The 24,549-nt window shown below is 47.9% G+C and overlaps 1 protein-coding gene across 2 annotated transcripts; it reads left to right on the forward strand.

Moving 5' to 3' along the window:
• Positions 1–403: 403 nt before the first annotated feature.
• On the forward strand, positions 404–24,549 carry LOC134336427 (uncharacterized). Of its 2 annotated transcripts, XM_063030650.1 has the most exons (10): positions 404–626; positions 890–967; positions 1,057–1,089; positions 8,979–9,062; positions 11,308–11,405; positions 11,817–11,998; positions 12,351–12,440; positions 15,412–15,489; positions 16,271–16,336; positions 19,020–24,549. In XM_063030650.1, the coding sequence occupies exons 1-10, from the start codon at positions 558–560 to the stop codon at positions 19,130–19,132; spliced, it is 891 nt and encodes a 296-aa protein (XP_062886720.1). In that variant the 5' UTR covers positions 404–557; the 3' UTR covers positions 19,133–24,549. The 2 variants fall into 2 exon arrangements, with proteins under 2 accessions (XP_062886720.1, XP_062886721.1); XM_063030651.1 differs by lacking the exons at positions 890–967; positions 1,057–1,089.

The following is a 24,549-nucleotide window of genomic DNA, read 5'->3' on the forward strand; positions in this document are numbered from 1 at the left end:
CTAACTGGTACGCCTTTGGACTGTGGGAGGAAACTGAAGCACCCGGAGGAAACCCATGCAGTCATGGGAAGGACGTAAAAACTCCTTAAGGGCAGCGCCAGGAATTGAACTCCGAAATCTGGAACATCTCCAGCTGTAACAGTGTTGCTCTAAGCACTATACCACCATGGCACCCTAACAAATAAATTAGCAAAAAATTACTGAGAACATGAGTTGTAGAGTCCTTGAAAGTGAGACCATACATTATGTCTATAATGTGAGCGTTGCAACTGTTCAGCTGCAGAAATGAACCCTTGTATTTTTCTTAAAGGGAAGCCAGTTTCATTTTGCCCCCTAAAGAGTTAACTGAAACTGAACCTTGTGCTGACAGAACAAGGAAGTTCTTTGCCAAGCTGAGCTGAGAGTCTGGTTTTAAAGTGGGTGTTGCTGTCACACATACACCTGCATGCCAGAGCTGATCCTTCTCGAGAATAAGCTCCGTGATTCTGGGAAGCAGAAACGGCCTTGGGAGAATCTTTGTCCGCCTCTTGATCATCACACTCCATCACCACACCACCATGACTTCTGAAGAAAATGGCAAAGACCTGATCTTCGAAGGGTACTTGAAAAAGCAAAAAGACAAGATGGTGAGCTCATTCTCTACTCAATGCTTTTTATTTACCTGGAGGGTCTTTTACGAATGAGGAACAAAGGTATTTAAATATTAATTTTCCGAAGAAGTGACAATCCTAATTAAAAGTCTCAGTCTGAAACATTGGGTGTTTATTCCTCCCCATAGACGCTGCCTGACCTGCTGAGTTCCTCCAGCAATTTTTGTGTGTGGCTCTGGATTTCTAGTATCTGCAGAAACCCTTGTGTTAACAATTGTGATTTCTTTCTTTCTCTGCAGAAGTTTGCTTGGGCAAAGTATTGGTTTAGGCTCCAAAACACCACTTTATTCTTCTTCACCAATAAACAATGTGAGGCAGTAAGTAATCTTATTTAAAAGATCTCAACTCATTTATTGTCAAGTATTTTTGAATGTCCCGAATAATAATACTGTTTTTTTTTTCCTAGTGCCATCTCCGAGGGCAATATTACATCTACATGGTGAGCCATGTTTCAAATGTTTAATGTAGTGTTTCATTTCATGTAGTTCAGTCAGCTCTGTAGAGTAGCGGTTACCATACTGCTTCATTGCGCCAGCGATCGGGAGATCGGGGTTCAATTCCTGCCACTGTCTGTAAGGAGTTTGTACATACCCCCTGTGACCATGTGGGTTTCCTCCAGGTGCTCCAGTTTCCTCCCACAGTCCAAAGATGTCAGGGTTCGTAAGTTGTAAGTGCGCTATGTTGGCGACACTTGTGGGCTTCCCTGAGCACAATCCTTGGCCACTGACGAAAAACGACCCATTTCACTGTATATTTCAATGTTTCAATGAATAAGACCAATCTCTAAATCTTAAAATTCTGTGTTTAAAAGAAAAATCTGCCCTCATATCTCATTAAAACTTACCCCCTCTCATCTCAAATGCATATCCTCTGGTACTTGGCATTCCAGCTGGGAAAAAGAATCTAAGCCTCTCATAATCTTATAAACAACTAACAGATTTCCCCTCAGTGTCTGAAAACAACACAACTCACAACTTTGTCCAACCTCTCCGAATCAGAATCAGGTTTTATCATTGGGATGCAGAAGGTCGTAAAATGTGTTATTTTGTGGTAGCAGTGCAGTGGAATTCACTAAGAATTGCTCCAAGTTAAAATAAGAATGTTTTATATGTATATTTTTTAAAAAGTGCAAAAAGAGAGCAAAATTGTAAGTTAGTGTTCATGGACTGTTCAGAAAACTGAGAGGAAGAAATTGTTCCTAAGTCGTTGAGGGTGTGTCTCCTGTACCACCTCTTGATTGTAGTTATAGCTCATGCCCTCTAGTCCAGTCAGCATTCTGGTAGAACTCTTCTTCAGCCTTTCCAAAGCCCTCACACCCGTCCTGGAACAGGGCGACCAGAACTATGCAGAGTATCCGCTCACAAAGCACATGCGCAAACGCACACAGGCACACACCCAGAGCAACACACACAAAACGCTGGAGGAACTCAGCAGGCCAGGCAGCATCTATGGAGAAGAATAAACAGAAGATGCTTTGGGCTGAGACCCTTCTCCGGGACCTGATGAAGAGCCTCGGCCCGAAACATCGACAGTTTCTACGATACTCACCATGTTTCCCTATATCACTTGGCATACTGAGTATCCAGGTTCACAGTACGGAACCATTCCCCATTCATTCCCAGTATCACGTGCCCACTAACTCCTCTTCCACACCCACCCTTCTGCCCCCACATTCTCCAAGCAGCCACTACAAAATAAGAACAATTAAAAGAGGCCAATTAACCCAGCAACACACATCAAAGTTGCTGGTGAATGCAGCAGGCCAGGCAGCATCTCTAGGAGGAGGTACAGTCGATGTTTCGGGCTGAGATCCTTCGTCAGGACTAACTGAAGGAAGAGTTAGTAAGAGATTTGAAAGTGGTGGGGGGGAGGGGGAGATCCAAAATGATAGGAGAAGACAGGAGGGGGAAGGATGGAGCCAAGAGCTGGACAGTTGATTGGCAAAAGGGATATGAGAGGATCATGGGACGGGAGGCCTAGGGAGAAAGAAAAGGGGGAGGGGGGGAAAAAAAACAGAGGATGGACAAGGAGTATCTCGCTATCCTCTCATACCCGTTTTGCCAATCAACTGTCCAGCTCTTGGCTCCATCCCTCCCCCTCCTGTCTTCTCCTATCATTTCAGATCTCCCCTTCCCCTCCCACTTTCAAATCTCTTACTAGCTCTTCTTTCAGTTAGTCCTGACGAAGGGTCTCGGCCTGAAACGTCAACTGTACCTCCTCCTAGAGATGCTGCGTTCACCAGCAACTTTGATGTGTGTTGCTTGAACTTCCAGCATCTGCAGATTTCCTCGTGCTGGCCAATTAACCCAGCAAACTGGATATTGGGAGGATGCGGGAGGAAACCCACAGGGTCACAGGGAGAGTGTACGACCTCTGTACAGACAGCAACAGAGGTCAGGATCATACCCGCTTGCTGGATCTCTGTGCCAGTGCAGCCGTACGCACCCAGGGAGGAGTGGGAAGTGCTGTGATCTGGAATTCCCCAGGTATTAAGTTCCCAATTTCAGCCTGAGCAACAGTTATAGGTGAATATTCTTTTGTACTTTAATTCCTATTTTGAAACAAATACTTCCAAGAATTTCTTCTGCCTCAGGAGGTCAGAGTTGGTTACAAACTTCGCTACAAGGTTCAATTGCCATTTATCTTCTGAGATGCGGCTAGATAGGGGGTGACAAAAGGCACAGGCCGAGTGGACAGCCAGAGGCTCTTTCCCAGGGTGGAATCGGCTAATATCAAGGGGGCATCATTTTAAGGTGATTGAAGGAAAGTATAGGGGGATGTCAGAGGTAAGTTCTTTACACAAAGAGTGGTGAGTGTGGGGCATTGTAGAGGCAGATACATTAGGGACATTCTAGAGACCCTTAGATAGGCACATGGATGATAGAAAAATGGGGGGTTATGTGGAAGGAAATGGTTAGATTGAGTAGGTTGGAAGGTTGGCACAACATTGTGGGCTGGAGAGCCTGTACTGTGTTACACTGTTCAAGGTTCAAAAACCGTTTTGTTTACATCTGGTCTCGGCCCAAAACATCGACTCTTTATTCCTTTCCGTAGACACTGCCTGACCTGCCGAGTTCCTCCATCATTTTGTGTGTGTTGTTCTGGATTTCTTGTGTGTACATTTTGTTTTGGATGGGACTTTTCACTACTAAGGATTAGCCATTTCCATCCTGGGGGAAAAGTCTCTGGCTGTCCACTTGGTCTGTGCCTTTTATCTCCCCTATCTAGTCACCTCTCAGAAGATAAATGCTGATTGAACCTCGTAGTGAAGTTTGATAAAGCTCCAAAGAACGAACTTAGCCTTGAGAATGAACAGCTTCTTCTGTTTTCTACAATTATTTTGCCTGTGTAGAATTATGTTCGGTGCTTCCAAAGCGTACAGGTCTGACTTCCAACGGTTTGCTGCAAGAAAGTGCTTTAAACTTCAGGGACGTGATGTGAAACACACACAAAATACTGGAGGAACTCGGCAAGTCAGGCAGTATCTATGGAGGGAAATAATCATTTAATTCAGAGACTGGCATAGAGTTTAGCGTAGCCATCACGGGGTAATTCCTGCCGCTGCCTGTAAGGAGTTTGTACATTCTCCCAGTGACAACATGGGTTTCCTCTCATGTTCTAAAGACATATGGATTAGGGTGAGTGAGTTGTGGGCATGCTATGTTGGTTCTGGAAGTATGGTGACTCTTGTGGGCTGCCCCCAGCATGCCCTTGGACTGTGTTGGTTGTTAACGCAAATGACACATTTCACTGAATGCTTTGATGTATATGTGACAAATGAAGTTCATCTTTCACTTTTTAAAATCTTTTGCGCTGTACCTGCTGCAATGATTGGAGTAGTGATTGTATTTCAACAGCTTGTATGCTGTAAAGCACCTGAGGGTGTGGACAAGGGGCACTCCTGGGCCTCCGATCAAAGAAAACTGACTTTTGAGGAGGGCACAGAAGTTCACTAGAATGATGCTGGGATTGAAAGAGTTAATGCTCAAGAAGTGTTTGATGCTTCTGGGAATGAAGGAGATCTCTTTGAAACCTACCGAATATGGAAAGGCCTAGACAGAGTGGATATGGAAATAATGTTTCCTACAGTGGGGGAATCTAAGACCAGAGGGCACAGCCTCAGAATGGAGGGACATCCATTTAGAACAGAGATGACGAGGAATTTCTTTAGCCTTCTTTAGGCTGGTGAATCTATGGAATTCATTGCCACAGATGGCTGTGGAGGCCAAGTCAGTGGGTACATTTAAAGCAGAGATTAGGTTCTAGATTAGTCAGGGTGTTAAAGGATACAGGGAGAAGGCAGGAGAATGGGGTTGGGAGGGATAATAAATCAGTCACGATGGAATAGTGGAGCAGACTGGAGTGGTTTATCGAGTCTGCTCTTATGTTTTATGGTTTATGGTACTCTGGGCTTGACAGAAGAGCAGGTGGGGAGAGATGGGGAGGAGCTGGTTGTGGGAAAGGAGTTTCTGCCCTGATACAAGGCGTGGGAACCCGGAGAGGAAAAACTCCTCAGGACAACTTCAGACAAGTCAGGCAGTGACAGCGCAGGAAGAACAGGTCACAGAGTGACTCACTGAACAGGTACATGACCTGCTGAGGTGTCCTTTTTGTTCCCTGTCTATTGTGAGCTCCCTGTTTCAACCACATTTACGTCACAGTGAGCAACAGACCATTCTGTTGTCATCCCCAGCCTGTTTCACAACCGAATGAGGTCATGGTCTGCTGGGATTTTAGTTCCTTCTGTCGGCTTCAGACCCAAATTGCTTGCATTTATTTATGATTGTTATTGAGATGCAGTGTGGAATAGGCCCTTCTGGCCCTCGAGCCATGCTGCCCAGCGACCCCCAAATTAATCCGAGCCTAATCGCAGGATAATTTACAATCAGTAATTAACTTACCAACCAGTACATCTTTAGACTGTGGGAGGAAACCAGAGCACCCAGAGGAAACCCACATGGTCACGGGGAGAACGTACAAACCCCTTACGGGCAGTGGTGGGAGGTCTCTCTCCCTCTCAGTTCGAAACTCGCTGACTGAGGGAGCGTCTACTCCTGTTTGTCAACACGAGAGATTCTGCAGAGGCTGGAAATCCAGAGTAACACACACACAAGATGCTGGAGGAACTCAGCAGGTCGGGCAGCATCTGTGGAAGTGAATAGGAAGAGGGCAAAAGCCAGAATAAAAGGATGGAGTGGGGGTGGACATGAACCGGCAGGTCATAGGTGAATCCAGGTGGGTGGGGGAAGTGGGAATGTTGAGAGAAGCTGGAAGTTGACAACAGAGGAGGGAAAGGGAATCCAATGAAGGGTCTCGGCCTGAAACATCGACTATTTAGTCATTTCCATAAACACTGCCTGCCCTGCCCTGTTCCTCTAGCTTTTTGTATGTGTTCCTCCTATTTGTGTCAGAGAATATCTGAGAAACAGAAAAAAAGAGAAGTACTTTTACAGGTACTTCCTACGTTTCCTTCCGAACAACCCACTCAGATTCTACAGTTAAACGTTCACACAGGAGCGGCTCGGTTGTGCGCGCACAGTTATTGATTCCTGCCGCTCCCTGTAATCCCCCCCCATGGCCGCGAAGGTTTCTGCCGGATGCCCCAGTTTACTCCCACAGTCCAAAGACGTACGGGTCAGGGTCAGTAAGTTGTGGGCATGCTATGTTGGCACAGGAAGTGTGGCGACACTTGCGGGCTGCCTAGCCCAATCCACGCTGACTAGGTTTGACACAAAAATGACACATTCCACTGAGCATTTTGATGTACGTGTGACAAATAAATAAAGACATGTTAAACCTTCCCAACAGTGAAATAGTTTCTCTCCCTCCAACCCCCAGATCAATAACAGTATCTGTGACTGTGTTTCTCTACCCATTCCCTCTGCCTGTCCATTTCTTTACCCTTATTCATCTGACCCCTTCACTCCTTCTCATTCCCCTCCCCACCCTCGCGACATGTCCGTTATCCATGCCTTCCTCCCTCAGGGTTCCCAGCTCCTTCCCTACCTCCATGGTCCACTGTCCTCTCCGATCAGATTCCACCATGTTCATCCCTTTGCATCTTCCATCTATCACCTTCCAGTTTCCCACATCATTCCCACTTTCCTCCCCCCACCTACACGTTCCACCATCACCCCCATTCCACCCCCCACATTCCATCACCCCCCCATTCCACCACCCCCCATTCCGTCACCCCCAATTCCACCATCCCCCCATTCTGTCACCCCCATTCTGTCACCCCCATTCCATCACCCCCCATTCCGTCACCCCCAATTCCACCATCCCCCATTCCACCATCCCCCCATTCCACCATCCCCCCACATTCCACCAACCCCCATTCCACCATCCCCCCATTCCACCAACCCCCCACATTCCACCATCCCCCCATTCCACCAACCCCCCACATTCCACCAACCCCCCATTCCATCCTCCCACATTCCACCATCCCCCCACATTCCACCATCACCCCTCCATTTGTCACATGTACATCGAAACATCAAAACATTCAGTGAAATGTGTTGTTTATGTCAACGACCAACAGCATCCGGGGACGTGCGGGGGGCAGCCCAGTGCACTTAGCGAAACGCCCCAGTTGGAGTTTAACTCCTGCCACTGTCTGTAAGGGGGTTTCCTCCCACCTTTCAAAGAAGCACGGGTAAGGGTGAGTAAGTTGGTGCTGGAAGTGTGGTGACACTTGTGGGCTGCCCCCAGCACATCTTCAGGCTGTGTTGGGCATTGACGCAAACACTGCATTTCATGATATATCTCTATATACGTGTGACAAATAAACCTAAGGAAAGATCTTTATCTTTAAGATTCACCAATTACAAATGTAAGTATTTAATTCCAAGCAGGTGACATTTTGTCATCTCCGGTCAACCCAACAAGAGAGTGTGTGATACTGAGTCCGCTATTAGGGACTGAGACGGGGCAGGTGACAAGTTTGTGTCAGGAAACACTTTTCACCTAGTGATCACAATGCCATTAGTTTCAAAGTTAATATGCAAACAGATAGGCCTGGTCCAAGGGTTGAGATTGTAAATTGGAGAAAGGCCAATTTTGATGGTATCAGAAATTATCTGGCAAGTGTGGGTTGGGGCACATTATTTTCTGGCAGAGTGCTTTTCTTGGCAAGAGCGAGGCCTTCAGAAGTGAAATTTGAGAGTACAAAGCTTGTATGTGCCTGTCAGAGTAAAAGGTAGTAAATTGGATTAGACATTGGCTCTGTGGGAGAAGCCAGAGAGTAGTAGTAGGTGGTTGCCTCTCTGACTGGAGGCCGGTGACTAGTGGTGTGCCACAGAGATCGGTGCTGGGGCCGTTGATGGCTGTCATCCATATCAATGATCTGGATGATAATGTGGTTCACTGTATCAGCAGATTTGTGGATGACACCGAGATTGGTGGTGTAGTGGACAGTAAGGAAGACTATCATGGTTTGGACCTGGATCTGGACCCATTGGAAAAATGGGCTGAAAAATGGCAAATGGAATTTAATGCAGACAAGTGCACGGTGTTGTACTTTGGGAGGACCAACCATGATAGGTCTCACACAGTGAACGGTAGGGCGCTGAGGAGTTCAATGGAACAGAGGGATCTGTGAATCTAGGTCCATAGTCATTGAAAGTAAAGAAAGCTTTCGGCACATTGGTCTCATAAATCAAAGTATTGAGTACAGGAGGTGGGATGCTATGTTGAAATTTATAAGACATTGATGAGGCCTAATTTTGAGTATTCTGTACAGATTTGGTCACCTACCTACAGGAAAGATGTAAATAAATAAAATTGAAAAAGTACAGAGAAAATTCACAAGGATGGTGCCAGATCTGGAGAACTTGAGTTAGTAAGGAAAGGTTGAATAGGTTAGGACTTTATTTCTTGGAACGTAGAAGCTTGAGAGATGTGATAGAGGTATACAAAATTATGAGGGTACAGATGGGCTAAATGTAAGTAGGTTTTTTCACTGAGGAAGGGTGGGACTACAGCCAGAACTCATGGGTTAAAGGTGAAAGGTGAGAGGTTTAAGGGGAACATAGGTTAAGGGTGAAAGGTGAGAGGTTTAAGGAGAACTTGAGGGGAAACTTCTTCACTCAGAATCGTCAGAGTGTGGAATGAGCTGGCAGCGCTAGTGGTGCGTGCGGGCTTGATTTCGATGTTTAAGAAGTTTGGACAGGTACATCGATGGTAGGGGTATGGAGGGCTATTGTCCTGATGCAGGTTAATGGGAGTAGGCTGTTTAAATGGCTCGGCACAGACTCGATGGGCTGAAAGGCTTGTTTCTGTGCTGTACTTTTCTATGACTCTCTAACTCTATAATTCACTCAAAAACAGGTTCAGTCAGTGAGAAAAAAGGAAGACAGGAACCATGAGTATATATTTGAGATGGTCATGAAGAATGGGAAGAGAAAGGTGCTGGTAAGTCCAACCATGGGAACATGCCGCATTGCCTTTGGATATGAGTTAAACTATAGTCCTGCAGTAATGCTCTATAATTCCACATTGAAGGTAACAAAAACAAAAAAATCTGGAAACTCAAGTTTGAATCACTCTGTAAAGGAACAAAGTGAACATTAATCTGTCACCTCCCAAATTCTTACATCATTCCCACTCTCCCCACCCTCACCTGCCTATCAAACCCCACTCCTCTGGATCCACCAATCACCACTCTCTCCCACCTGCCTATCAAACCCCACTCCTCTGGATCCACCAATCACCACTCTCTCCCACCTGCCTATCAAACTCCACTCCTCTGGATCTACCTGTCACCACTCTCCCCCACCTGCCTATCACCTGGATCCACCAATCACCACTCTCACCTCTCTCACCCCTCTCCTCCTCACCTGCCCATCTCCTCCCTCTGGTTCTCCTCGTCCTTCCCTTTCTCCCAAGGTCCACTCTGCTCTCCTATCAGATCCCTCCTTCTTCAGCCCCTTACCTTTTACACCTATCGCCTCCCAGCTTCTCACTTCATCCCCCTCCCTCACCCACCCACCTTCTGCCTCACCTGGTCTCGTTTATCACCTGCCACTTGTACTCCTTTCGTTCCCCCAACCTTCTTGTTCGGGTTTCTACCCTGCTTCCTTTCCAGTTCTGATGAAATGTCTTTGCTCGAAACATCGACTGTTCATTCCCGTCCACAGATGCAGCCTGACCTGCTGAGTTCCTCCAACATTTTGTGTGTGGATTTCCAGCATTTGCATAATCTCCTCTATAATCCATTTTGTTTCCAATCCTGATGAAAGGTCCCAAGCCACCAAGTACTGAAGGGCCTAGACAGAGTAGATGTGCAGAGGATGTTTCCAATAGTGGGAGAGTCTAGGACCAGAAGGCACAGCCTCAGAATAGAGGGATGTCCCTTTAGAACAGAGATGAGGAGGGATTTTTTTTTAGCCAGAGGGTGGTGAATTTGTGGAATTCATTGCCACAGACGGCTGTGGAAGCCAAATCATTGAGTATATTATGTGGAGATTGATCGGTTCTTGATTAGACAGGGTGTCAATAGTTATGGCGAGAAGGCGGCAGAATGGGGTTGAGAGGGATAATAAATCAGCCATGATGGAATGCCGGAGCAAACTCGATGGACCTGATAGCCTAATTCTGCTCCTGTGTCTTATTGTGTTAGATCATGAAGATCCCCTTTTATTGTCATTTAGTAATGCATGCATTAAGAAATGATACATTATTTCCTCCGGTGTGATATCACAAAACACAGGACAAACCAAGACTTAAAAAACTGACAAAACCACATAATTATACATATAGTTACAACAGTGCACAATACCATAACTTGATGAAGAAGTCCGTGAGCACAGTAAAGTTCAAAGTTTCTCAAATGTCCCACATCTCACGCAGACGGGAGAAGGAAGAAAAACTCTCCCTGCCATGCCGACCACAATCCGACTCTGAGTCATCCGAAAACTTCGAGCCTCCGATCAGCTCTCCAACACTGAGTACTGAGCGCCATCTCTGTCCGTGCGATTCAACCTCCTTCTCGGTCACCAAAAGCAGGCAAGGCCGGGGATTTTGAGGCCTACCCTCCGAAAGATTCCCGACCACACAGTAACGACAGCAGTGGACGGGCATTTCAGAAATTTCTCCAGGTGTTCCTCTGTAATTTCACGTCCATTCTCCATCAAAGCAGAATTGTCCACGGCCCCTGTTTAACAGATACGACATCATTTTTCACCGGAGAGCAACTTTTAAAAGATATTTAGACAAATATATGGATAGAAAACATTTAGAGATGGGGGCCAAATGCAGATAAGTGGGATTAATTCAGTTAGTCAGCATTGACCAGATGGGCTGAAGGGCCTGTTTCTGTGTTGTACAGCTCTGCCATTCCAGGCTGGGTCTAGGGTTTCTGCTGGCTTTGGGAAACTCCTGAGTGTTCTTGGCAGGGTGGATGTGGTGAGGCCATTTCCTAGTGGAAGAATCTGTTAAGAGTGGGTTACTGTTTCATAAATAAGAATTTACCCGTTTAAGAAGTTACCCAGTTTAGCCAGGCGTTTAATTGGTTTGCAGTCTGAAGGGTCTGTTCTGTGCGGTACTGTTCTATATCAGTGAGACGCGTTTGTGACTAACTCTGCTCTCGGTTCCTGTGCGTCTCTGGAGTGGTGACAAGCCCTCACTCTCCCCCTTGTCTCCCTGATGTGTGCATCAGGCCGCGGAGAGCTCGGACCTGCGCGCCGTGTGGATGGAGTTTCTGTGGAAGGCCATGCAGCTTCCGGGGCCAGGGAAGAAGAACTCGGCCTGCACATGGTGAGCGTCTCTCAACGGCGAGATCCAGAAAACTCATGGGATCTTTCTATCTATCCAGCTCATTTTACCTTCAATTCCTTTATCCCTCCCTCCTTCTCTCCTTTCTTTCCTTCTTACAGTAACAGGCTCTTCCAGTCTGACGAGCCCGCGCCCTTGTGACCAATTAGCCGTGGGTCTTTGGACTGTGGGAGGAAACCGGAGCACCCGGAGGAAACCCATGCAGACACGAGGAGAACGTATAGACTTTTTACAGACAGCGGTGGGAATTGAACCCAGGTCACTGGCGTTGTGATGCATTATGCTGACCGCGATGCCACCCTACCGGCGGATGGCTGATGTAATGAAATGACCTGTATGGACTCTGCCTCGGTACGGGTGACAATTGACCAGCTCTGTCCTTTACCTTCCCAGGCACGACATCCCCCACCTGATTCAACGGGCCGCCTCACTTTGTCCGAATACGACTGAGCGGGAAGATTCCATGGGATCGCTGTGCTCCACGGACACACAGAGCGAGGACTACACCTCAGACGCCGTATACTTCGCGTTCCCCGTGCATTCCCGCCAGACTTCGTCGACAGCCTCGGACTTAGGTCAGTTGCTCGATGTTCATTCAGGATGTATATATTCTTACCCTCAATGCCCTTGGGAAGATTCATCTCACGGAGGAAGACCATTCGGTCCATCGGGTGCATGTCCGCTCCCAGTGAGCAATTAGAGATGTGTTCAGGGTCACAGCACAGTAATAGGCTATCCCAGCCCCACTGGCCCGTGCCACTCAGTTACACCCATGTGATCGATTTAACGACTAACTGGTATGTCTTTGGAATGTGGGACGAAACAGGAGCACCCGGAGGAAACCCACGCGGACACAGGGAGACGTATAGACAGTAGTGGGAGTAGATGGGATTGTGGTCTTCATCAGAGTCTGATGTCTAATTTCAGATGAATCATCGAACGTGAGGCGCAGCAACATCACCTCGTCCAGTGAAGAGGGGGAGTCTGTGGATAATGAGGCCACACCCGCGTCCCAAGGTGACAGTGAGAATTTCCAGAGTCCTGGTTCAAACGTCGATCTGTTTAATTCACTGATTTACAACAGTAATTTTTAAGTAAATTTATTATCAAAGTACATATATGTCATCATATACAACCCTGAGATTCAATTTCTTGTGGCATACTGAATACTGTAAATCCAATAGCCATAATAGAATCAATGAAAGGCAGCACCGAATGGGATGGACGGCCAGTGTACAAAAGACAACGGAGTGTGCAAACGGTTTGCACCAAGTTTGGAGAGCATTCTGACAGGCTGCATCACTGTCTCTGAGGGGAGGGGGAGAGGCTACTGCACAGGACCAAAAGAAGCTGCAGAGGGTTGTAAATTTAGTCGGCTCCATTTTGGGTACTAGCCTACAGAGTACCCAGGACATCTTCAAGGAACAGTGTCTCAAAAAGGCAGCATCCATTACGAAGGACCCCCAGCACCCAGGGCATGCCCTTTTCTCACTGTTACCATCAGGTAGGAGGTACAGAAACCTGAAGGCACACACTCAGCGATTCAGGAACAGCTTCTTCCCCTCTGCCATCTGATTCCTAAATGGACATTGAACCCTTGGACACTACCTCACCCTTTCCAATATATTATTTCTGTTTTTGCACGATTTTTAATCTCCAATATACACATACTGTAATTGATTTACTTATTTATTTATTTTAACTTTTTTTTTTTTCCTCCTGTTTTATATATTGCATTGAACTGCTGCTGCTAAGTTAACAAATTCCAAGACACATGCCGGTGATAATAAACCTGATTCTGATTCTGGCATATATATAAAAAAATAGTAATAATAAGTAAATAAGCAGTAAATATGGAGAACACAAGATGGAGGGTCCTTGAAAGTGAGCCCATAATCTCTAAATTTGCTGAGTGTGCATCTGTCCTTTTGTGCAGATCGATGCATTGAATACTCAACTTGGTGTGGTCTTTTGTTGATTTTATTACTGTTATTAGTCTATTATGGATCTACTGACTACAGCCACAAGAAAATAGATCACAGGGTTGTATTTGGTGACATACATGAACTTTGAACTTTAATAGGCACAGAGGCCCTGACGCAGCAGGAGAACATTGGACAGGACAGGACAGGACAGTTCAGGCCACAATGTTGTCCTGACCCTTTAACCCACACTAAGCTCAATCAAACCCTTCCTTCCCACATAGCCCTCTAATTTTCTATCATCCGTACCATTCCTGGAGTCTCTTAAATGCCCCTAATGTATCTACCTCTCCCACCACCCTGGCAGGGTGTTCCACGTACTCACCACTCTCTGTGTAAAGAAAGATCCCCCAATACTTCCCTCCACTCACCTTCTGCCCCCAGCAGAAGCTGCACACTGATCCCATCTCCTCCCTTCCCTCACTACCCTCAGTTCCCCTCAACTCCCCTTCACAATCAGAATCAGGATTACTGTCACTGAAACCCGCCAGGGAAATCCTGACGAAGGGTCTTGGCCCGAAACGTCAACTATTTACTCCTTTTCATAGATGCTGCCTGACCTGCTGAGTTCCTCCAGCATTTTGTGTGTGTTTGTCATGAAATTTGTTGTTTTGCAGCAGCAGTACAGTGTAAGACCTAAAAAAAAATACTCTAAATTACAATAAGAATATACATATATATAAATAAATAGTGAGGTACAGGTAGTGTTCATGGGTCATGGTCTGTTCGCTCTGATGGCAAAGGGGAAGAAGCTGTTCTTAAAACGTTGAGTGAGTGTCTTCAGGCTCCTGTACCTCCTCCCTGACGGTAGCGATCGTCTCCTCCCCACCTCCCACCTCCCACCATCCACTCTCCAAACGTGTGTCCATTATTGACTCAAAAGGACAGCTGACACTGGGAGACCCAGCACGGGGTGGGGGGGGGACAGTGACAGTGAGTCACAGGGTGGGGCCGCTGGGGAACGTTGAGACACGGGGGAGGCACCCCGGGCACAATGAATTATAGGTGAGGATCCTGGAGAATGGTATGACTCTGGGTGGGGAAATGGAAAACAGCGAGTCATGACAGCACAGGACCCCAGGGGGCAGTCTGAGTCTCAGAGGTGGGACCCTGCCAAACAGTGAGACAGAGCTGGGGTATTTAGGGAACATTGAGACAGAGGGTGGGGACCCTGGGGAACATTGATACAGAGGGTGGGTACCCTGGGGAACATTGAGACAGAGGGTGGGGACCCTGGAGAACGTTGAGACAGAGTCTGGGTACCCTGGGGAACATTGAGACAGAGGGTGGGGACCCTGGAGAACGTTGAGACAGAGTGTGGGGTCTTTGGGGAACGTTGAGACAGAGGATGGGTACCCTGGGGAACGTTGATACAGAGGGTGGGTACCCTGGGGAACGTTGAGACAGAGGGTGGGGACCCTGGAGAATGTTGAGACAGAGTCTGGGTACCCTCGGGAACGTTGAGACAGAAGGTGAGTACCCTGGGGAACGTTGAGACAGAGAGTGGGCACCCTGGGGAACGTTGAGACAGAGGATGGGCACCCTGGGGAACTTTGAGACAGAGGGTGGGGACCCTGGGGAACGTTGAGACAGAGAGTGGGCCCCCTGGGGAACGTTGGAGGGAGGGGGCAGTGGGTCACAGTGAGTGGACTTTATGGAGAGTGACCAGTCCCAGAGAGAGAGAGTCGGGGGGGAGGGGGTTGAGTTTCGGGAGGGTGTGGTGCGAGAGACTGAACAACAACGTTTTAGAGGAAATTGAAGAACGAGGAGGAGTGGGGAAGTTCCCCTTTGGTCTCCTGCAGCTGTGTTTCTCTCTGCTCTGATAACACTTCACACCAGGGTAACTGGTTACTGTTATGTTGCTGTTTGTGGTCGTTTGCTGTGTACGGGTGTGGGACACCGTTTCTGGAGTCCCCAGACTCTGCTCGCCCTCCCACACAATGAAGGGGACGATTGTCCGCTCCGTTCCAATACTCCCATCTCACCTTTGTGCCGGGCTTTTTCAGGGAGCGCAGGGGACCAAAGGGAACAAGAGATGGAGGCAGTAACTGTGCCGAGCCTGAAGCCAAAGGCGACTGACAGAGGTACGTCCGGTCGTACGACGCGGTGTGGGTGGTCATACGACACACTGCATGTGATTCATACAACATGGTACCAATGGTGGGGGTCTTTGATGACGGATGACGCCTTCTGTCGGTACCACCGATGGTGCCCGTGAATTACTGGGCACGGTCCATTCCTCCCTGCAGCTTGCTGCGTTCCTTTGCATCGTGCAGTACCAGACACTAGGCAGGATACCTCCAACGGTACGTAGAGTCACTGAACGCTACAGCACAGAAAGAGGCCATTCAGCCCATCTGGCCTGTACCAAACTTTTATTCCTCCTATCCCATGGACCCACACCCGGACCAAAGCCCTCCCATCCATGTACTTATCCAGACTTCTCTTAAATGTTGAAACCGAACCCACATCCACCTCTTCCGTTGGCAGCTCGCTCCACCCACAGCTGTAGAAGTGTACCCATTAAAGTGAGGTGCCCCTGGAGTGTGTACACCAGGGAGACGTGTATCGAGTCTGAGTTTGCTCTCATGTCAAGGACGCAAGCACCCTGTGTCCTTCTCCTTCCGACCAGCAGGAGGCGCTGCCCACCCCACAATGCCTCTGCCAGACGGCGATTGACAGCAGACCAGGGTCGAGAGCAGGTTCTTTAGTGGGGTCCAGATCTGTGGTTCCTCACCAAGCGACAGAGGAGAACAAGATGTCGCAGCGCAGCGTGTCACGGGGCAGGGGGCAGGGGCAGGGGCAGGGGCGGGCTGGGAACTGGAGGGTGCAGTAAAGTCACTGATGGGTGTATTTTCTTGCCAGTGAACTGCCTTAGTGGAATCTACAATGTCCCGAAACCAGTGAGTGGGAAGTCAACAGTTCCCTCGGGTGAGTCAAACTTCTCCCTTTCTCTCACTACTATCAGCAGTGAGGAGGTACGGGAGGCGGAAGGCGCTCCCTCAGGCAGTTAGACACGTGAACAGACTGGGAGTTGGAGCTGGTTTGTTAGTGTCACAGATACAGAGATAGGTCTCTATCAAAGGTGGTGTAAGGTGCTAGCCTGCGGGTCACCCTCGGACAAGTTGTAACACCTGCTTAGCCCCCCCCCCCGGATCAGGGTCACGTGGAGCCATGGGAGCAGGTGGTGGATGGTCATATGAGCAGCCGGTACGTATCACAAGTCCTGGTTATGTGACCACCGACACCAGGCAATCTCTGAACAGTATTGGTAATGGCTGGGGTCACCTGTCTTGTAAAGACACTGCCCCGAAAAAGGCAATGGCAAACCACTTCTGTAGAAAAATTTGCCAGGAACAGTCATGGTCACAGAAAACAATAACAGAATGCAGAATGAAGTGTAACAATTACAAAGAACGTGCAGACAATAAGGTGCAAAATCATAACAAGATAGAATGTGAGATCAAGACTCCATCTTAACATACCACGGGAGCGGTCAACAGTTGTATCACAGCGGGGTAGAAGCTGTCCCTGAGCCTGGTGGTATGTGCTTTCAGAATTTTATATCTTCTGCTCGATGGGGGGGAGAGAAGAAATGTCCACAGTAGGTAGAGGGTAGGTAGGATCTTTGACTGAGAAGAGGATGTTTCCTATAGCGGGGGACTCTAGGACCAGAGGGCACAGTCTGAGAATACAAGGACGTCCCTGTAGGACAGAGACAAGGAGGAGTTTCTTTAGCCAGAAGGTGATGAATCTGTGGAATTCATTGCCACAGACAGCTGTGACAGTCAAATCATTGGGTATATTTAGTTCTTTTTGAATATATTGGGTATAAAAGTTGAGAAGCAAATGGGACTTGGGATAATAAATCATTTGTGTTGCAATGATGAACAGACTCTGTTGTAGCGTGGATGAAATTACTGGAGAGACAGTCACTGGTAGATACAAAGCAGCTTCTTTATTCAACACAACAAGGTACAGCAGGCATCTTAACGGACAGAGACGCTTTTGGTAGAAAGGTCTACTAGCCCAATGTGGGCTCAATATTTATATGCTAAACACAAAAGGCAATCGCTACTTAAAAAGTTATGGACAATGCAAAGACAATGCTTCCTTTCGAAGCTGCAGACAAAACATCACACCTTCCGACTTCATCCTTTCCTCCCGACGCCAACACGTCCGGGTTGGTACTCACAGCCTTTAGGAGTGCAAGTCAAATCCACAATACATTTATTTGGTATTTTACGTGCTAACATAGAGGACAATTAATATTTATAAAGTATAGATAATACTGTCTTTGAAACTACCTGTAAACTTCACACTTCCATCCGCAGCATCTGGCTAGTATTCCGGTATTCATAGCTTTTAGGAAATGCATTGTTGTGAACTCAATCCACAGTACTTTGTCAAACAGCAGACTGGTGGCCAGTCATTTAAGTGTAAATGAATCATCTACCCAAAAACTCACTCTAACAGACTTGTTGAGCCAAATGGCCTAACTCTGCTCCTGTGTCTTATGATCTTTTATACTGGCTGCTTTACTAAGGCAGTGAGAGGTGCAGACAGAGTCCATAGAGGGAAGGCACGTTTCTGTAATGGACTGGGCTGTGACCACAACACTCTTACGGTCACATTCAGGCCAGTTGCTCTACCAAGTCATGATGCATACGGACAGGATGCTTTCTGAGGTGCATCGATAAAATATTGAACGGAGGGTATAGACCATGCACAGTTTAATTTGCCATCATGGTCAATAAAGACACGGCATGCTAAAGGGCCTGTACCGTTCCCACACCAGACGCATCCCCAACACTGCTCCAGTGCGCTGAGGCCAATCGCAGTGCTTCCCTCCGCCGCCCCCTGGTGGAGATCACCCGTCGGTGCAGTTCCAGCCTGGCACCGCCGTAAAGATTAGCTTTATTTGTGACATGGACATCGAAACATACAGTGGAATGCGTAGTTTGCATCAACGACCTACACAGTCCGAGGAAGTGCTGGGGGCAGCCCGCAAGTGCTGCCAACGTGGAATTTACTGGCCCTAACCCTTGTGGGAGGAACCCGGATCACCCGGAAGAACCCACTGAACCCAGAGACGGTTCAAAGTTCCAAGTAAATTTATTATCAAATTACATTTATGTCACCATATACTACATTGAGATTCATTTCCTTGCAGGCTTTGACAGGAAAATAAAAGAAATACGATAGAGTTTATGAAAAAACTAGGCATAATGAAGACTGACAAACATCCAACATGCAAAACAGGACACACTTTGCGAATAATAATTTTAAAAAGTAGTTAAATAATACTGAGGACACGAGTTGTAGAGTTCCTGAAAGTGAGTACGTAGGTTGTGGACTCAGTTCAGAGTTGAGGCGAGTGAAGTTGCTGGTTGAGGGGTGATAACTGTTCAGGTGGGTCCTGAGGCTCCTGGACCTGCTTCCTGATGGCAGCAGTGAAAAGAGAGCATGGTCTGGGTGGTGGATGCTGCTGTCTTGTGACAGCGCTCCTTGTAGCTGTGCTCGGGTGGTGGGGGGAGGTCTCAGTGGGCCCCTTCCTGTCCCACTTCCTGCCTTCACCCAGAGGTAGAGAATCACGTTCTTACCTTTCTTTCAGGTGTGCACGTGCCCTGTGAAGAGCCATCCACCTCCATACCCGAGGTGAGCCTTCTAGACGAGATCATCTCGGACTTCAGCCATTCGACATCCTGCTGGCTGGACTCAGAGTGAGTCATCGAGTCATTTTGTACAGAAACATGAACTTCGGCCCATCTAGTCCGTGCTGAACTGTTATTCTGCCTAATACCGTCGACCATGATTTTCGGTCGGGCACTGGACACTCAGAGACATTTGGCGGGGGGCGGGCGCCCGGCACTCGGCCGGGGGACGTGGTCTTGTGGTCGGCGACTTGGGCCGGCTCCCCCACCGGACTTGGTCTGGTGAGGAGGGTGTGAGGACACCCAGCAGGACTGAAAAAACAAGACCTGACAAAGGGCGGATGAGTTCCTTGTGAGCCAACGGCCATCTTCCGCGGAAGAGATTAAAGCCTCACCACGTATCCACGAATCGTGTGCTATGCACCTAGTTAGAAGAGATGTGATGAACTTGGGCGTTGCACCGTGTGCCTGGACCTGCCCAAGGCCTCCGCCTAAGGAAGGGCCGAGCTTGAAGAAGTGGCTGCGGCTGGAGGCCGACACGGCCTCAGGCTCGAGTTCGGTGGGGGCGGCGACAGGCGGTGCCAAGGCGGCCAGCGAGAACAAACTGGAGGAGAGGCTGTACTCGGTGCTGTCGCAAGATCGAAGAAGATGGAGTTGCATAGCTGCCAACCCCGGATTCAGGACGGCACCCACTGACGATCGACCCACACTGGGACCATGGCCCTCCGTCCCCCTCCCATCCTTGTACTTATTCAAACTTCTGTTAAACGTTGAATTCGAACCCACATCCACCACTTACACTGGCAGCTCGTTCCACACTCTCACTACCCTCTGAGCAAGGAAATTCCCCCTTAGATATCCCTCAGATATTTCACCCTTCACCCTTAACCTATGACCTCAAGTTCTAGTCTTGCACAACCTCAGCAGAAAAAGCCTGCTTGCAATTACGCAGTCTATACCCCTCATAATCTTGTATACTGTACCTCTATCAAATCTTCCCTCAGTTTCCTACACTCCAGGGAACCTTGTCTACCTCTTATATCCTCTTTGTGAATCTTTCCTCAGTCTCCTACACTCCAGGGAATCTTGTATACCTCTATCAAATCTCCCCCTCATTCTCTTACGCTCCAAGGAATGAAGTCTGAACCTGTTCAACCTTTCCCTGTAACTCAGGTCCTCAAGTCCTGGCAACATCCTTGTAAATTTTCTCTGCACTTTTTCAGACATTGATATCTTTTCTGTAGGTAGGTGACCAAAACTGCACACAATAGTACAAATATAGTCTCACCAGTATCTTATATAACTTTGTTATAAAATGCCAAACTCCTGTACCAATGTGCAAAGAGTTTTCTTGATGGCCCTATCTCCTTGAGCTGTCCACCGTGAACACAACTTCCATTTATCTTACCCAGCTGGCCACCTCTTTCCAATCTCCCCTCCGTCCAGGGAGAATTAATATCTGAACCACTTCATAACTGGATTCACCTCACCAAACAACATTCACATTATCATCATCATCACCGTCATCGTTATGTACTGTGTTGTATAACATCATCACTTCGTGCTGTGTTGTATGACATCATCATTACATGCTGTGTTGTATGTCATCGTCATTATCTGCCATGTTGTATGACATCATCATTGTGTGCTGTGTCGTATGACATGGATGACCATGATTGTTCTAGGCTAATTTTTCTACAGAAGTGGTTAGCCATTGCCTTTTCAGGGCAATATCTTTACAAGACGGGTGACCCCAGCCATTGTCAATACTCTTCAGAGATTCTCTGCCTGGTGTCAATGCAGCTCACACAACTGTCCACCGCCTGCTCCCATGGCTTCACATGACCCTGATCGGGAGGGGGGAAGGGGGGGGCAACACCTTGCCCAGGGGTGACCTGCAGGCTAGCGGAAGGAAGAAGTGCCTTACACCTCCTTTGTTAGAGACCACCCTACCACCCAAAAAACAGCATTAACATCTACATTTACACACTCTCTTAATTTTCCAATACACAGGATGTCTCTGTCTCTCAAGAACCCAATCCTTGAAATAAATGTGTTATCACACAGCTCACACTCAAACACATCCGAAATGCTGGAGCAGGCCAGGCAGCATCCATGGAGAGGAAGAAACAGTCAACGTTTTGTGCCGAGACCCTTCATCAGGGTCATGGCTCATTCCGAAAGTAAGAAGGCATAGGATCCAAGGAGACCTTGCTTTGTGGATCCAGAATTGCCTTGCCCGCAGAAGGCAAAGGGTAGTTTTTGGATGGTTTGTATTCTGCATGGAGGTCAGTGACCAGTGGTGTTCTGTGGGGATCTGTTCTGGGTCCCTTACTCTGTGATTTTTTATAAATGACCTGGATGAGAAAGTAAAAGGGTGGGTTAGTAAATTTGCTGATGACAGGAAGGTTGGAGGTGTTGTGGACAGTCTGGAGGGTTGTCAGAGGTTACAGTGGGACATTGATAGGGTGCAAAACTGGACTGAGAAGTGGCAGGTGGAGTTTAACCCAGGTAAGTGTGAAGTGGTTCATTTTGATAGGTCAAATTTGATGGCAGAATATAGTATTAATGGTAAGACTCTTGGCAATGTGGAGGATCAGAAGGATCTTGGGGTCTGTGTCCTTAGGACACTCAAAGCTGCTGTGCAGGTTGATTCTGTGGTTAAGGAGGCATACGGTGTATTGGCCTTCATCAATTGTGGGACTGAGTTCAAGAGCCAAGAGATAGTGTTACAGCTATATAAGACCTTGGTCAGACTCCACTTGGAGGACTGTGCTCAGTTCTGGTCGCCTTACAACAGGAAGGATGTGGAAACTATAGAGAGAGTGCAGAGGAGATTTACAAGGAGGCTGCCTGGATTGGGGAGCATGCCTTATGAGAATAGGTTGAGTGAACTCGGCCTTTTCTCCTTGGGGCGGCGGAGGATGAGTGGTGGGCTGATAGAGGTGTATAAGATGATGAGAGGCATTGATCATGTGGATAGTCAGAGGCTTTTTCCCAGGGTGGAAATGGCTAACACGAAGGGGCATAGTTTTAAGGTGCTTGGAAGAAGGTACAGGGGGATGTCAGAGGTAAGTTTTACACACAGAGTGGTGGGTGCCTGGAATCTACTGCCAGCGAAGGTGGTAGAGGTGGATACAATAGGGTCTTTTAAGAGACTCTTGGATGGGTACATGGAGCTTAGAAAAATTGAGGGCAATGCAGTAGGGAAATTCTAGGCAGTTTCTAGGGTAGGTTACATGGTCAGCACAACATCGTGGGCCGAAGGGTCTGTAATGTGCTGTAGATTTCTATGTTCTATCAGGACCGGAGGGGAAGGGGACAGAAGCCAGAATAGGAGGGTGGGGGAGGGGGAAAGAGTACAAGCAGGCAGGTGACAGGTGAGACCAGGTGACCATTTGGTCACCACCTTGTTCTGGCTTCTGTCCCCTTCCTTTCCAGATCTGATGAAGGGTCTCTGCCCGATACGTAGACCATTCATTCCCCTCCATAGATGCAGCCTGACTTGCTGAGTTTGTCGAGCATTTTGCCTGCGTGGCGTTCAGTAGTCATTTGTGTTCTGTCAACATTCACAGCCCCTGACAGGGTAATTCTCCACTCCTTTCCTGCCCTGTGGTTAGGCTGCTGTCCCTGAGCACTGTTCTGTTTAAGCCCAGCATAAACCGTGCAGCATTAAGCAACGTCTAACTGCGATGTGTGGACAGCATGATAGTGTAGTGGTTAGCAGAAGGCTTTACAGTGCCAATCGGTGTTCGGTTCCCCCCGCTGCCCGGAGCTGTGAGCATGACACCATTACTACGCCAGCAACCCGTGTTCATTTCCCTCCGCTGTCTGTAAGCAGTTTGTACCTTCTCCCTGTGATCGCGTGGGTTTCCACTGGGTCCTCCAGTTTCCTCCCACATTCCAGTAGTTCAATTTAACGTCAGGGAATGTATACAGTATACAGGCTGAAATTCTTACTCTTCACAGACAGCCACAAAACAAGAAACTCCATAGAAACATCAGAATCCCGAATCCCCCATAAGCAACTCGCAAAGACGAACTAGGGTTAGTAAGTTGTAGACATGCTCTGTGGGGCTGCCCCCAGCACATCCTCGGACCGTGACGTTCGCTGACAAAGACGACGCATTTCGCTTAATGTTTTGATGTACATGTGTCAAATAAAGTTAATCTAATCTAAGTGCCATCCCTCCTCTATCCAGAAGCACCTCGATTCCATCCTAACACAGCTGTGGGACAATAGGCAGGAGGAACACCCTGGACAAGAGGTGAAGGCAGCCGTGTAAAGTATTTTCCACGCTGATCTAGTGACGTGGCGACCCTGCTGATTCGTCACTAGGGAAGCTTGGTGAGACCGCCACACGGCAGAAACTTTCCCCTGCGTAGCCACACCACAACAGAGTCTCTGGAACACTGAAACTCAGCCCGTCGGGGCCGAGGTTGTTCCTCGCCATCAAAAAGTATTCAAGAAGGTGCTGAGCTGCAGTCTCCATCGAGGTTGTGGCCCAAACTTAGCTATTTTTTACGTTGGGGTGGTTTTGGGGACAGAGAGAGGAGTCAGGGGTCAGCTTAATGTTTAGGGACAGGGATGTGACGAGGTTGGGGGTCAGGATGGAGTCTAGGCCTCTGCCCCGCATTCAATGGCCAGCAACGTGGACGTGCGACAAAGGACGTCTGTGCATGGATGTCGGGCGTGCTGGAGTGGCCCTCAGCGTTCACCACACATAGCACGCCCACGACGCTCAGCAGAACAAAGCTAGCAACAACCACAGGGGGGAAAAAAGACAACAACAGCAAACCAAGACACACACACACACACACACACACACACACGCCTACCTCCAACCCAACCCCAGAGGCCACCTCTAAGCCCCCAGACCCTGTTCCCTGATTCTCAGACCTCCAATTTGGACTCCACCCCAGGACTCACTGATGATAGGTTTGACCTTTGCTCCTCAACTTCTCGACCCAACTGGGCCTCCGACCCTGGTGATTCAATAATGTAGGATAGAGTAAATGGGACAGCATGGACTTTGTGGGCTGAATGGCCTATATTTTTCTTTGACTATGATATATTTAGGTATACCAAATGAGACAGTGTTCCCTCTGTGAGCACAAAGATGACATACAACCCATCTGCCTGGATTCCAAACTGCTTGCTTTAACCTTGTTGTCCACGTCGAGTCTACAGATGGTGCAGGTATTGGGCTCAGTGATTCTATGGTTTTGTCTGAACTGCCTGCTGTGGGATGTGTTCTCAATAAATCTACTACAGAACAAATAAGGAGCAGAAAGTGCAGGGGCCACCTGTGGAGACACGATGTCAATGTTTCAGCTTGGGGTTGCTCTGTGGAGACACAGAAACCAAGGGAAAACTGTAGATTCAAGATTATTTATTGTCACTCTTCAGTACACGAGTGTAAAGGAGAACAAAATGATTATATTCTGTATAAAAAACACAATAAGCAAAAAGAACACAATAAAAAACAA

Source organism: Mobula hypostoma, chromosome 22 (assembly GCF_963921235.1).
Source record: "Mobula hypostoma chromosome 22, sMobHyp1.1, whole genome shotgun sequence".
Lineage (NCBI taxonomy): Eukaryota > Metazoa > Chordata > Chondrichthyes > Myliobatiformes > Myliobatidae > Mobula > Mobula hypostoma.